Genomic DNA, 11,988 nt, shown 5'->3' on the forward strand with positions numbered 1-11,988 from the left:
TGAGCTCTCCGCCCCCCCCCCCCCCTTCCCCTGAGTGCACAAATTTTTGCACCGGGCCGCTAGTATATATATATATATATGTATGGCTTCTTTTCATCTGCTAAGTGGCTTTGTGTATAGAGCATGTTCACTGGTTTTTAACTTTCCTTTTGTTTCAGAGTTTAATTAGTGATGTGTATTCTCTAATGTATTTAGTTCCTAATTCATTAGATCAGTGGTTCTCAACCTGTGGATTGCGACCCCTTTGGAGTCGAACGACCCTTCCACAGGGGTCGTTTAAGACCATCGGAAAACACATATATAATCACATATGGTTTTTGTGATTAATCACTATGCTTTAATTATGTTCAATTTGTAACAATGAAAATACATCCTGCATATCAGATATTTACATTACGATTTATAACAGTAGCAAAATTACAGTTATGAAGTAGCAACGAAAATAATTTTATGGTTGGGGGTCACCACAACATGAGGAACTGTATTAATGGGTTGCGGCATTAGATCTTAAATTATAACTTAGGTAATTTTTTCTTCTAGGGCACATCTATTGTAATATTAACTATGTAACACTTTATAAGAATGAATGTTTTAAATATAAGCCATTATATTGATAATTATTTCGATAATACTTTTGTAATTAGTTCATACTTCTCTTTTAAGGCCTTTATTGTTTATTCAACCAAAGAATATATAAAGTTAGGCAGTAACTTGGTTGTCTAGGGCTCTTGCTTACTATGTTGTTAATTTACATTGTCTGTTACTTTGTAGTAAATAAGACTATTTACTTTACTGTGATTTTAATTTTATTTATTATTAATTACTGATAACTCTAAAATGTATTAATTACTGATAACTCTAAAATTTATTAACTCTGGTACAGCTAAGAACTGTACCTTTAATTCTTCCTCATGGTTGTATATTTATATTCTCCAAAGACTAAGAGAAAAACTAACTCGGTAATTGATTCATAATTTTTAGGAAATTATTCCCATTTAATAAAAACTTCTAATTTTTCTTTTGAATTAGAGTCGAGTGTGCCCATTTCTTATAGACCCTTCTTCCCAAGCTACAGAATGGTTAAAAACACATTTGAAAGACTCACATTTGGAAGTTATTAACCAGCAGGTGTGTATAACATAATCTAGATACCAACTAGTAATGCCATTTTATGGTGAAAAGCACTCTGTGTCTATCAGAAAACATAGATCAAAGCTGAGTCCTATTAACTTACCTGATGTGGGACCTGGGAAAAGAATGTAACTCTCTTAGTTTCAGATTTTTAATTTGTAAGAAAGGGTATAAGAATATTTGTTTGATTTCTTTTAAGTGCAGGACACTGATCTAAGTCCTGGAAATGTAATGGTGAGTAAAGTAGTCACACTTCCTGCACTCATGGACATGACAGTCTAATAGGTTAGAGGCAGGGGTGGGGAACCTTTTTTCTGCCAAGGGCCATTTGGCTATTTATAACATCATTCATGGGCCATAAAAAATTATCAACTTAAAAATTAGCCTGCTATATTTGGTCAAACATTCAACTCAGGGCCAGATCAAATAACTTCCTGGGCCTTATACGTCCCTCAGGTCGGATGTTCCCCAGTCCTGGGCTAGAGAGACAAGCAATAAGCACTTACACTAAATTATGTTTAAAGACACGAGTATAAGATCTTATACAAATTAGCTACTAATTGAGCTTGGAGAAAAACTTCCTGGACTTTTAATATACTTGTAGTTTCTCTCAGTGTCTCTTATAATTTATTCTTATACCTGACCAAGAATATCTTTGATGTGTCCTAAGATTTGACACATGTTCAATGAAATTTAATCATATTCTTTCAGGTTATCACTTCTCACTGTCATATTTATCTTGCGAAGAAAATTATTTTTGGCCAGGTTTTTTTTTCATTTTGAGGAAGGGCTAGTTGTATGATTAATTTTCATAGATATTTTTTAGGTGATTGAAAAATTTAAAACATACTTCATTTATAAAATGGGGATATTGACCTTATTTGTGTGTTGAGAATAATTGTAAATTAGGTAATACACAAAATACTTTAATGTCACTGTGGTTTGCAGTAGATCTTAATAGTTATTATTTCAAATATTTAATTTATTTTAACCACAGTTGGAGGTCTGGAGTGATGTTGGAAACTGCTCTTTTCCTAGCCAGGAAGCCTTAAAATTCTTGCATGGTTATAGAATTTTGTCTAAAAATTCTTTTCACCATGATTAGGCATACTACACAAAGAAAAGTTTACTAGAATTTAATCAAAGTAGTTCTTATTAAGTACGGGATGAATAACTTATTGCACATAGAATTTGAAAAGTTGTTTCTGCATCAATTTGAAATTTGTGATGGAAGACTGAAAAAAGCTTTTTTATTGTTAAGGTTAAAATCCTTATTTTTCTTATGTCTATTTTAATTATTTATGAGATTTATTTGATAATTTATTCAACTAAAATGGTTCATTCCTAAGTACTTATAATTAGAAAAGCAATCATAAATAATTTGAATTGTTAACATGCATATTACATTTTAAAATATTCATAATATTCCTGTTAATATATTCATTTATTATCTGTAAGGATTTTTATAAATATTAAGGAAATGAAGGAATTAATATGTATTCTTTTTTTCTCTTAGGATAGCAACTTTATCACAGCTCTTGAGTTGGCAGTACGTTTTGGGAAAACTCTTATTATACAAGAGATGGACAGTGTAGAACCTGTTCTTTATCCATTATTGAGACGGGATCTGGTTGCTCAAGGTAAATATTTGACAGTTTCCAGATAGTAATTTTTAAAATTTTCAAAGTAATTAACTTTATAACTGACTGACTTTTTTTTCTTGCCACTGAATCTGAGGAAATAGAAACTCTCTGTGGAGATTGATTGTAATGTCATTAGAGTCTAATAGTAACAGCAAGTAGAGAAATTCTTAAAGTGCCTTTATTGAAGAGTCACTGTGTTGCGCATCTCCCAGACCCAGACTATTCCTGGGTACAGTGTTTTATTAGGAAGACTCACAGGATGCAGCATAGTTTCATTCATAGCTAAAACTTACTGCAGGGAAAGGATACAAAGCAAAATCAGCAAAGATAACAACCACATAGGGTGAAGGGTGAAGTCAGGTGCAAGCTTCCGAGAGTCTTCTTCCATTGGAGTCACCCAGGACATGCTAATCCCCCTGCACTGAGTTGTGACAGCTGAATTGTGACTTAGTGCCCAGAGTATTATTGGAAGCTGATTTTTATTGGAGGCTACATTCTTCCTGGTGCATGGCAAAGTTCCAGACTCCCTAGGCAGTGGTTCTCAACCTTCCTAATGCCGCGACCCTTTAATACAGTTCCTCATGTTGTGGTGACCCCCAACCATAAAATTATTTTCGTTGCTACTTCATAACTGTAATGTTGCTACTGTTATGAATTGTAATGTAAATATCTGATATGCTATATGTGTTTCCCGATGGTCGCGACCCACAGGTTGAGAACCGCTGCCCTAAAGGAAAGTAGGTGTTCATCATAAACAACATTTTTTATATAAACAGTTTAAGTACAGCAAGTCATTCTTAGGTGATCTGGGATTAGTGAGAACCCTTGCAAAATCCAAATTCCCAGATTCTGGTTATGGGCCTACCTTGCAAGCAGGCCGTTCTAAGACTAGCAGTCTCACTACTGTTGTGTTACCTCTTTTCTGCCTAGGTACCTAACCCAGACTTTGTCGACTAGAAAGTAATGTAAAGTATGTCATGCAAAATGAATACACATACATACACGGATATGTACTTATACATATATACATACACATGCTTATACCACACACATTGGTAGCACTACAAGGTTTAAATATAAAATTGGAGAAAATAGGGCAAAGCAATGAAATAGCAAAGCATGCACTGTTTGCTGATCACCTATTATCCCCCAAATCAGAATGTTTGGCCTGGCAGTCATTGATATGTTGTGAAATGAACTCTAGTAGTGGGTCTTTTGCCTTTGTAACGTGGAGTTACTTCCATAGTTCAGTCTCTGTTTTTATTGCGTTAACTCAGATTTGCTGAGCTAGTTCTTGCTATGCTATATTTAAGGATGAGTGTGTGTGTGTGTGTGTGTGTGTGTGTGTGTGTGTGTGTAAATGACCCTTTAGTGCCATCTGGATTTGACTCTTTTTAGTCTATGTTCTGGCCCTCGAGGGCTCATTAAATATAAGCCCCCTGATTGTTGTCAGGTTTTAGCAGTATCTGTGGCATTGTCTGAGAATGGGTGTTAACAAGGTCTGCGAAGCTGGAACTTGTGAAAAGTGACATATTCCGCATCATGATTGGGTCACATTTGGAACCACTGTTCCAGATAGTTGTGCAGGACTGTTCGAATCAATTTGTTTATTTTATAACTGAGTTAGTTAATCTTGGTACCTATCTTACTTTCTTTGCCTTTCTCTCATGGTTGGATGCTTTCATATCACATTCTTTGAAGTCTGTTATTCTCCTTGAGTATACTTCAGACTGTCCTTTTCCATAGTTTTGAGCTCTTCATGAATTGCCATTTTGTCATCATACATTTCCTTTGGGGACAGTGGATGGCTGTCCCAGAACCACATAAACAAAGTCTGTGTCCAGTTTCATTTACATAACGGTGTCCTTAATCTATGCAATATGAACTGCCTTTCTACATACTGAGATCAAACTGCCTTTCTACATACTGAGATTATGGGTATCTATACCCATAATGGGAATAGAAAATGCTTTTCCTTTTCAAATGTATTCTATTCAAAAATCCTTCAAATATATATTGTTAATAAAAGCATAATATGCTAATTAGACTGGACAGCCGAACAACCTTCCGAATGTCCTTCCGGATGACCTTTCAGATGAAGCCGGGGCTGCGAGGGCTGAGCTCCTTGCACGAATTTCGTGCATCAGGCCTCTAGTATATTGATAATAAAAATGAGCAAGGTGCAGTTCCTCCTCAATTTCTCATTGTTTTTTACTTTATGATTTGTGTGCCTAATTGTTGAGCCCTTGCAGAAGGTAGATATGGCAATTTGCAATTGGTAATTAATTGAAGACCAATGGATCAGGTAGACATGTAGAAGTTGTTAAGAAAGAGGTTGGTATAGTTGGCAAATAGTTCAAGTTTTACTAACAATACATGTCAAAAGTATTTTTTATTATTATTCCAGTTCATTACATTTATTTCATTTCCATGTGGGGTTTGAGTATGGATCCAGGAGTTATAGTACAAATGATAGCTGAACTTCATCGTTGGCTTTTTTAGTCCAGATGCTTAACTTTAGTCATGGTTGCTTCATATGGGCATATGTATTTGAATTAAGTTTGTGATTTTATTGTTATATCTGTTTCTAGAGGGTGGCTCTCCATGTGGGTATGTCTTTGTTAGACCAATTGGATCTGGGAGGCCACTGCTATAAAACAGCCAGACCAGCCTTCCAGGTTACATTTGACAACATGTGAAGACCTTTTTGATTGTCACAATACAAGAGTTCTATGCCAGGGACATCTTAAAATGCTCAGGGCATCTCACAACAAATCATTTTCCAGCACAAATTGTCAGTAGTGTTGAGGTTGAGAAACCCCAAACTAGCTCACTGGTTGTGACCCATGAATCTTTGTACTGATATGATATATATTTTAAATATGTTTTTATTGATTTTTTTAGAGAAAGAACGAAGGGACAGGGATAGAGAGATAGAAATATAATGAAAGAAAAACATCATCAATCGGCTACCTCCTCCTGCACATCCCCTACTGGGTATTGAGCCCACAACCTGTGCATGTACCCTGACTGGGAATCAAACCAGTGACCTCTTGGTTCTTGAGTCCACACACAACCAATGAGCCACACCGGCCGGGCTGTACTGATATATTTTAGTTAGTCTCAGCATGGCATGAATATATCCTTATATACAATCACCCCAAATGTCCACATCTATTATACAAGTTGACCAAACAAAACAAAATATACTCAAACCTGATTCAGAAACTAAGATAATAGACATGTAAGTTAAGACTTCCTCTAGAAAGAGGACAGGAGACCAAATCTTATATTTGTACCCAATCATTCTGTCTTCATAGTTCTCTAAACTACAGTAAAGGTTTTGTGTCCTGATGAAAAAATTGGTCGAAATTAACTCCAGCATAGGTTAACTCCAATGTAAATGAAGACTTTCTACAGTTAAGAATGTGTTGGATTTATAGTTTTACATCTCATATTTTCTAAGAGTAGGATATGGGGCTTATAAACAAGGGTCTTTTTTCCAAATAATACATGCTTACATAATTGTTTAGTACATGATGGTAATGGTGTTTTGTCCTTCCCCTCCTTGTTATTAGTCCTACTAACTAGAGAAAACCAGTTACTTTTCAATTTTAATATTTTGTTGAAATATAAATGAATGTGTATCCTATATAATAAAGAGTTAATATGCTAATTAGACTAAACAGCAGAATGACCATCCGGATGACCTTCTGGACAACCATCTGGACAACCTTCCGGACGAAGCCGGGGGCTGCGAGGACCTAGGCAGTGGAGGGCTATCAGGGCTGAGCTCCTTTCACGAATTTTGTGCATCGGGCCTCTAGTATATATTTAAGCACCCAGATTAAGATACAGAGCTTTATCAGCACTCCAGAAGAGCTCTTACTTACCACTCTCCCCAACAAGGATAACCACAGCCCTGACTAAATAGCATAGATAGGTTCTGCTTGTATATGAACATTGCATAAATGAGAAGGAAAAAAAAGAGCAGCACCTGGTAACTGAGGGCTGGGAACTGGCCTGGCTCTAATAGCTTGGCTATGGTGTTCTATTGAACGTAAAGCATTTCACATTTCTAACATTAGACGTGTCACTCAATGCCCATAATCAACCATAATCAAGCCTGAGCACGAAAACAAGAGTACTTTCCACATCACAAAAATAACCAGACGTCTTTCTCTCCCAGCTAATTTGAGTGTTTTCTGCTTTGTTACCAATTATAGCGGTCTTACTCTATTTCTCTCCTCTTCTAGATGAAAATTATTGATACCATTCATAGATTGTTTGCTCTTTCTGATGGCACTCATTCCCCAGCAAAATATACGTTCTTTGAACCATTCCCAAATCATCTAAGCCTAAATCCTATAACTAGCGCCTCGGTGCCTTCTTATTAAGGCAGTGCAGTTTCCCATGATGATCTATCTTTAACTGCAAATGCCAGTAAACCTGAGAGGATGCTCTTTCAGCATTGGCTTTATTTTGTTTTGTTTATAGTGTATATTTTGTGCATGTCTCAGCTTTGGCTAAGTTATTTTTTAGGTATTTGTCCATTCATCCAAATTGTCAAATCTATGTATAATTTAATTTCTCTTGGTTTTGTAATTATGTCTCCTTTTCCTTGATAATGGTAATTTTTTCTTTGTTCCTTGATCAGTCTTGATAAGGTTTACTAATTTTTTACTAATTTTTAAAAATATCAACTTTTAACTTTGTTGATTTTCTTTGTTTTTTTTTTTTGTCTAAAGTTTTACATGTTTCCTTTTTCCCCAATGATTTTCTTTATTATATTTTTTTTTCACATATACATGTCTCATTTAATTTGATAGAATATTTTCATTAACAATCATGAAAAAGATATAATTGCTAATGCTTAAAATAATATATTCATATAATTTTTTAAAATTAAAGTGTAGTTGACATACAATATTGTATTAGTTTCAGGTGGTCAATGGTGAATTAACATCTCTATATCTTACAAAGTGATCATGAGGAGTCTAATAACCTTTCATCATTGTACAAAGATACATTGACTATCTGATATTATTGACTATATTCCCTATGCTGTCCATTCCATTCCATGACTGTTGTATTTTTAAACTGATTTTTACTCTTAATTATTTTATTTCTATTATTTTCCTTAGATTTTGTATGTTCATTTTTTTCTGTATTTTTGAGATGGAAATTAAAAATATTGATGTTCAGTCCTTTCCCCCCCTAATATATGCATTTATGTCTATAAGTTTTCCTCTAAGTCCTTCTTTAGCTTCATACTACAAGTTTTGATTTTTTTCTTTGACTTATAAATTAATTAGCATTTTTTTGGTGGTGTCTAATTACCAAGAAGTTGGAAGTTTTCTAGTTACCTTTTTTGTTATTGATTTTTAGCTTAAGTTTATTGTGGTCAGAAAACTTATTCTGAAGTGTTTGTTTTTGAATTCAGTTGAACCTCTTGCTCTGACATTGATTATTTTCATAAATGTTCTATGTACTATTGAAAATTATGTGAATTTTGCTAATGGTTGCTTTAATTTTCTCTAAAGTCAATTAAGTCAAGTTTGTTAATTGTATTACCTTCCATGTCTTTTTTTAAAATTTAAATTCTTTATTGTTTAAACGATTATGTAAGTCTTATTTTTCCCCGATTGACCCCCGCCGGCCGCCCCCCCCCCCAGCATATGCCGTCACCCCCCACATCCCTGTCTGTGTCCATTGGTTATGCTCATATGCATGCATACAAGTCCTTTGGTTGATCTCTTATCCCCTCACCCCCACCTTCCCTCATAAGTTGGACAGTCTGTTCGATGCTTCTGTGACTCTGGTTCTATTTTTGTTTATCAGTTTATGTTGTTCATTATATTCCACAAATGAGTGAGATCATGTGATATTTATCTTTCTCTGATTGGCTTATTTCGCTTAGCGTAATGCTCTCCAGGTCCAGCCATTCTGTAGCAAATGGAAAGAATTCCTTCTTTTTTTACATCAGCATAGTATTCCATTGTGTAGATGTACCAGTTTTCTAATCCACTCATCTGCTGATGGTCACTTAGGCTGTTTCCAAATCTTAGCTATTGTAAATTGTGCTGCTATGAACATAGGGGTGCATATATCCTTTCTGATGTTTCTGATTTCTTGGGATATATTCCTAGAAGTGGGATTACTAGGTCAAATGAAAGTTCCATTTTTACTTTTTTGAGGATTCGTCATACTGTTTTTTCACAGTGGCAGCACCAGTCTGCATTCCCACCAGCAGTGCAAGAGGGTTCTTTTTCTCCCCGTCCTTGCCAGCACTTGTCTTTTGTTGATTTGTTGATGATAGCCATTCTCACAGGTATGAGATGGTACCTCATTGTTTTGATTTGCATCTCTCGGATGATAAGTGACTTTGAGCATGTTTTCATATGTCTCATGGCCTTCTGAATATCTTCTTTTGAAAAGTGTCTCATTAGGTTTTTTGCCCATTTTTTGATTGGATTGTTTATCTTCTTTTTGTTAAGTTGTATGAGTTCCCTATAAATTTTGGAGATTAAACCCTTCACAGAGATAACATTGGCAAATATGTTCTCCCATGCAGTGGGCTCTCTTGTTTTGTTGATGGTTTCTTTTGCTGTGCAGAAGCTTTTTATTTTGATGTTGTCCCATTTGTTTATTTTCTCCTTAGTTTCCATTGTCCATGGAGATGTATTGGTAAAGATATTGCTAGGACATATGTCTGCTATTTTGCTGCCTATGGCTTCTTCTAGGATTTTTATGGTTTTTCCATCTTACGTTTAAGTCCTTTCTCCATTTTGAGTTTATTTTTGTGTATGGTGTAATTTGGTGGTTTAGTTTAATTTTTTTGCATGTTATCTGTCCAATTTTCCCAACACCATTTATTGAAGAGACTGTCTTGACTTCACTGTATGCTCTTGCCTTCTTTGTCAAATATTAATTGAGCATAATGGCTTGGATCGATCTCTGGGTTCTCTGTTCTGTTCCATTGGTCTATATGTCTATTCTTGTGCCAGTACCAGGCAGTTTTGAGAACAGTGGCTTTGTAGTAAAACTTGATGTCTGGTATTGTGATCCCTCCAAATTTGTTCCTTTTTTATCGAGATTGCTGCAGCTATTTTTGGTCTTTTTATATTCCAGATGAATTTTTGGAGAGTTTGTTCTAGGTCTTTGAGGTATGCCATTGGTATTTTAATGGGGATTGCATTGAATATATAGATTGCTTTGGGTAGTATGGACATTTTAATTGTTGTTGATTCTACCAATCCATGAACATGGTATATTTTTCCATTTGTTTATGTCTTCTTCTATCTCTTTTTTCAGGGTCCTTTAATTTTCTGGTCCTTTGCCTCCTTGGTTGAATTTTTTCCTAGGTATCTTAATCTTTTTGTTGCAATGGTAAATGTACCTTCCACGTCTGTACTGTTTTTCTTATGTTTTTTCTATAGTGTATGGAGAGAATATCTTAGAGCAGCCATGGGCAAACTACGGCTCGCGGGACGGATCCGGCCCGTTTGAAATGAATAAAACTTAAAAAAAAAAAGACCGTACCCTTTTATGTAATGATGTTTACTTTGAATTTATATTAGTTCACAGAAACACTCCATCCATGCTTTTGTTCCGGCCCTCCGGTCCAGTTTAAGAACCCATTGTGGCCCTCGAGTCAAAAAGTTTGCCCACCCCTGCTCACCCGTTGTAAAAAAAAAAAAAAAAAAAAAAAAAAAAAAAAGACCGTACCTTTTTATGTAATGATGTTTACTTTGAATTTATATTAGTTCCCACAAACACTCCATCCATGCTTTTGTTCCGGCCCTCTGGTCCAGTTTAAGAACTCATTGTGGCCCTCGAGTCAAAAAGTTTGCCCACCCTTGTCTTAGAGTCTCCTTGATTTTGAAGTTGTCCATTTTGGTCTTAGTTCTGTCAATTTTAGCTTTTAATATTTTAGAGCTATTTTTTGGATACACATATTTGGAAAAGTGATTTCTTCTTCTTCTATTATTTCCTATATCATTATTAAATGTCCTTTATTTCTAGAAATGTCTAATGTTTTTGAACCTGACATTCGAGTGGTTACAATAATATTGGGTGGCTAGTGTTTGCATGATAACTCTTTTTCATTCTTTTACTTTCAGTTATTTGTTGGTCTTATTTATAAAGCATGCCTCTCATCAGTGGTATATAGCATTTGACTTGCATTTTCATTAATCATGCAGTCTTAATATTTGTAATACAATTTAGCATAGTTAAGCAATTCATGCAATAACGTGTAGTTTTCGAATTAATCTGATTTTTGGGTCAAATTTTTTAATGATTTCTTAATGGTTACTCTACAACATGTAGCAATACCCATCTTTGATTTATTATTTTAATACAAGTAAATACTTTGCCACTTCGCCAGGACTGCATTTTAACTCCACATACCCTCTGCCTGCCTTTTCATTTTTGTTGTGATACATTTTCATGCTCCACATGATGTTATAATTGTGTTTAAAATCTATATTTATATGTATTAACCTTTTCTAGTGTTCTTAAATTCTCTCAGCATTTTTTCCATTTATCTCCTCATTTCTATCTGGATTCGCCTTCTTTTATGGGGAGGATTTACTTTTATATTTAATTTAGTGAAGGCCCACTAGAAATAAATTTCTTTTCCTTTCATTTTTGCAGTATTTTTATTTCTGTCTGTTACAGAATGCTGGGTTAACAGTTATTTTCTTTATCACTTTAAAGTTTTTATTCCATAGTCTTACGATGTCATTACTGTTAAGAAATAGCCTGCTGGTTTTATTGTTGCTCCCTTGTAAGTGGTTTCATTTTTCTCTGGATGCCCTGAAATGTTTCTTTTTCATTCAAAATGTTTATTTGTCTTCTGTGGTTTGACTCTGCTGTCATTAGGGTTTGTTTTCTTTGCATTTAGTCTGCTTAGGTTTTCTTGAATCATTTGTTATTGTAAAGGTATTATATTGGGCTTTTAAATTTGTATTTCTCTAATAATGATTAAAGTTCAGTGTTACTTTGATTTTTTTCCCTCTTTCACAAGCTGCTTTTTGAATTATTTTCACATTAACTTAAAGTTTTTAAGTAAAATTTAAAAATTTATTCTGGTCTAAAATTTTTTTATAATGTTTTTCTTTTTTAAAAAAATTAAAACTTTATTGTTCAGGTTATTACAGTTTTTCCTCTTTCCCCCTTGCCCCCCCATAACTCCCCTGCACCCGGTTCC

The 11,988-nt window shown here is 34.7% G+C and overlaps 1 protein-coding gene across 1 annotated transcript in view; it reads left to right on the top strand.

The window, feature by feature from the left end:
- The window catches only part of DYNC2H1 (dynein, cytoplasmic 2, heavy chain 1), a 305,345-nt gene that overhangs the window by 142,641 nt on the left and 150,716 nt on the right, over positions 1–11,988 (top strand). The window contains 3 exon segments of the mRNA XM_006773520.2: positions 1,030–1,128; positions 2,648–2,771; positions 10,800–10,834. Coding sequence (XP_006773583.1) covers positions 1,030–1,128; positions 2,648–2,771; positions 10,800–10,834 — 258 coding nt within the window.

The sequence above is a fragment of the Myotis davidii genome, unplaced genomic scaffold (assembly GCF_000327345.1).
Source record: "Myotis davidii unplaced genomic scaffold, ASM32734v1 scaffold1025, whole genome shotgun sequence".
In the NCBI taxonomy this organism is placed as follows: domain Eukaryota; kingdom Metazoa; phylum Chordata; class Mammalia; order Chiroptera; family Vespertilionidae; genus Myotis; species Myotis davidii.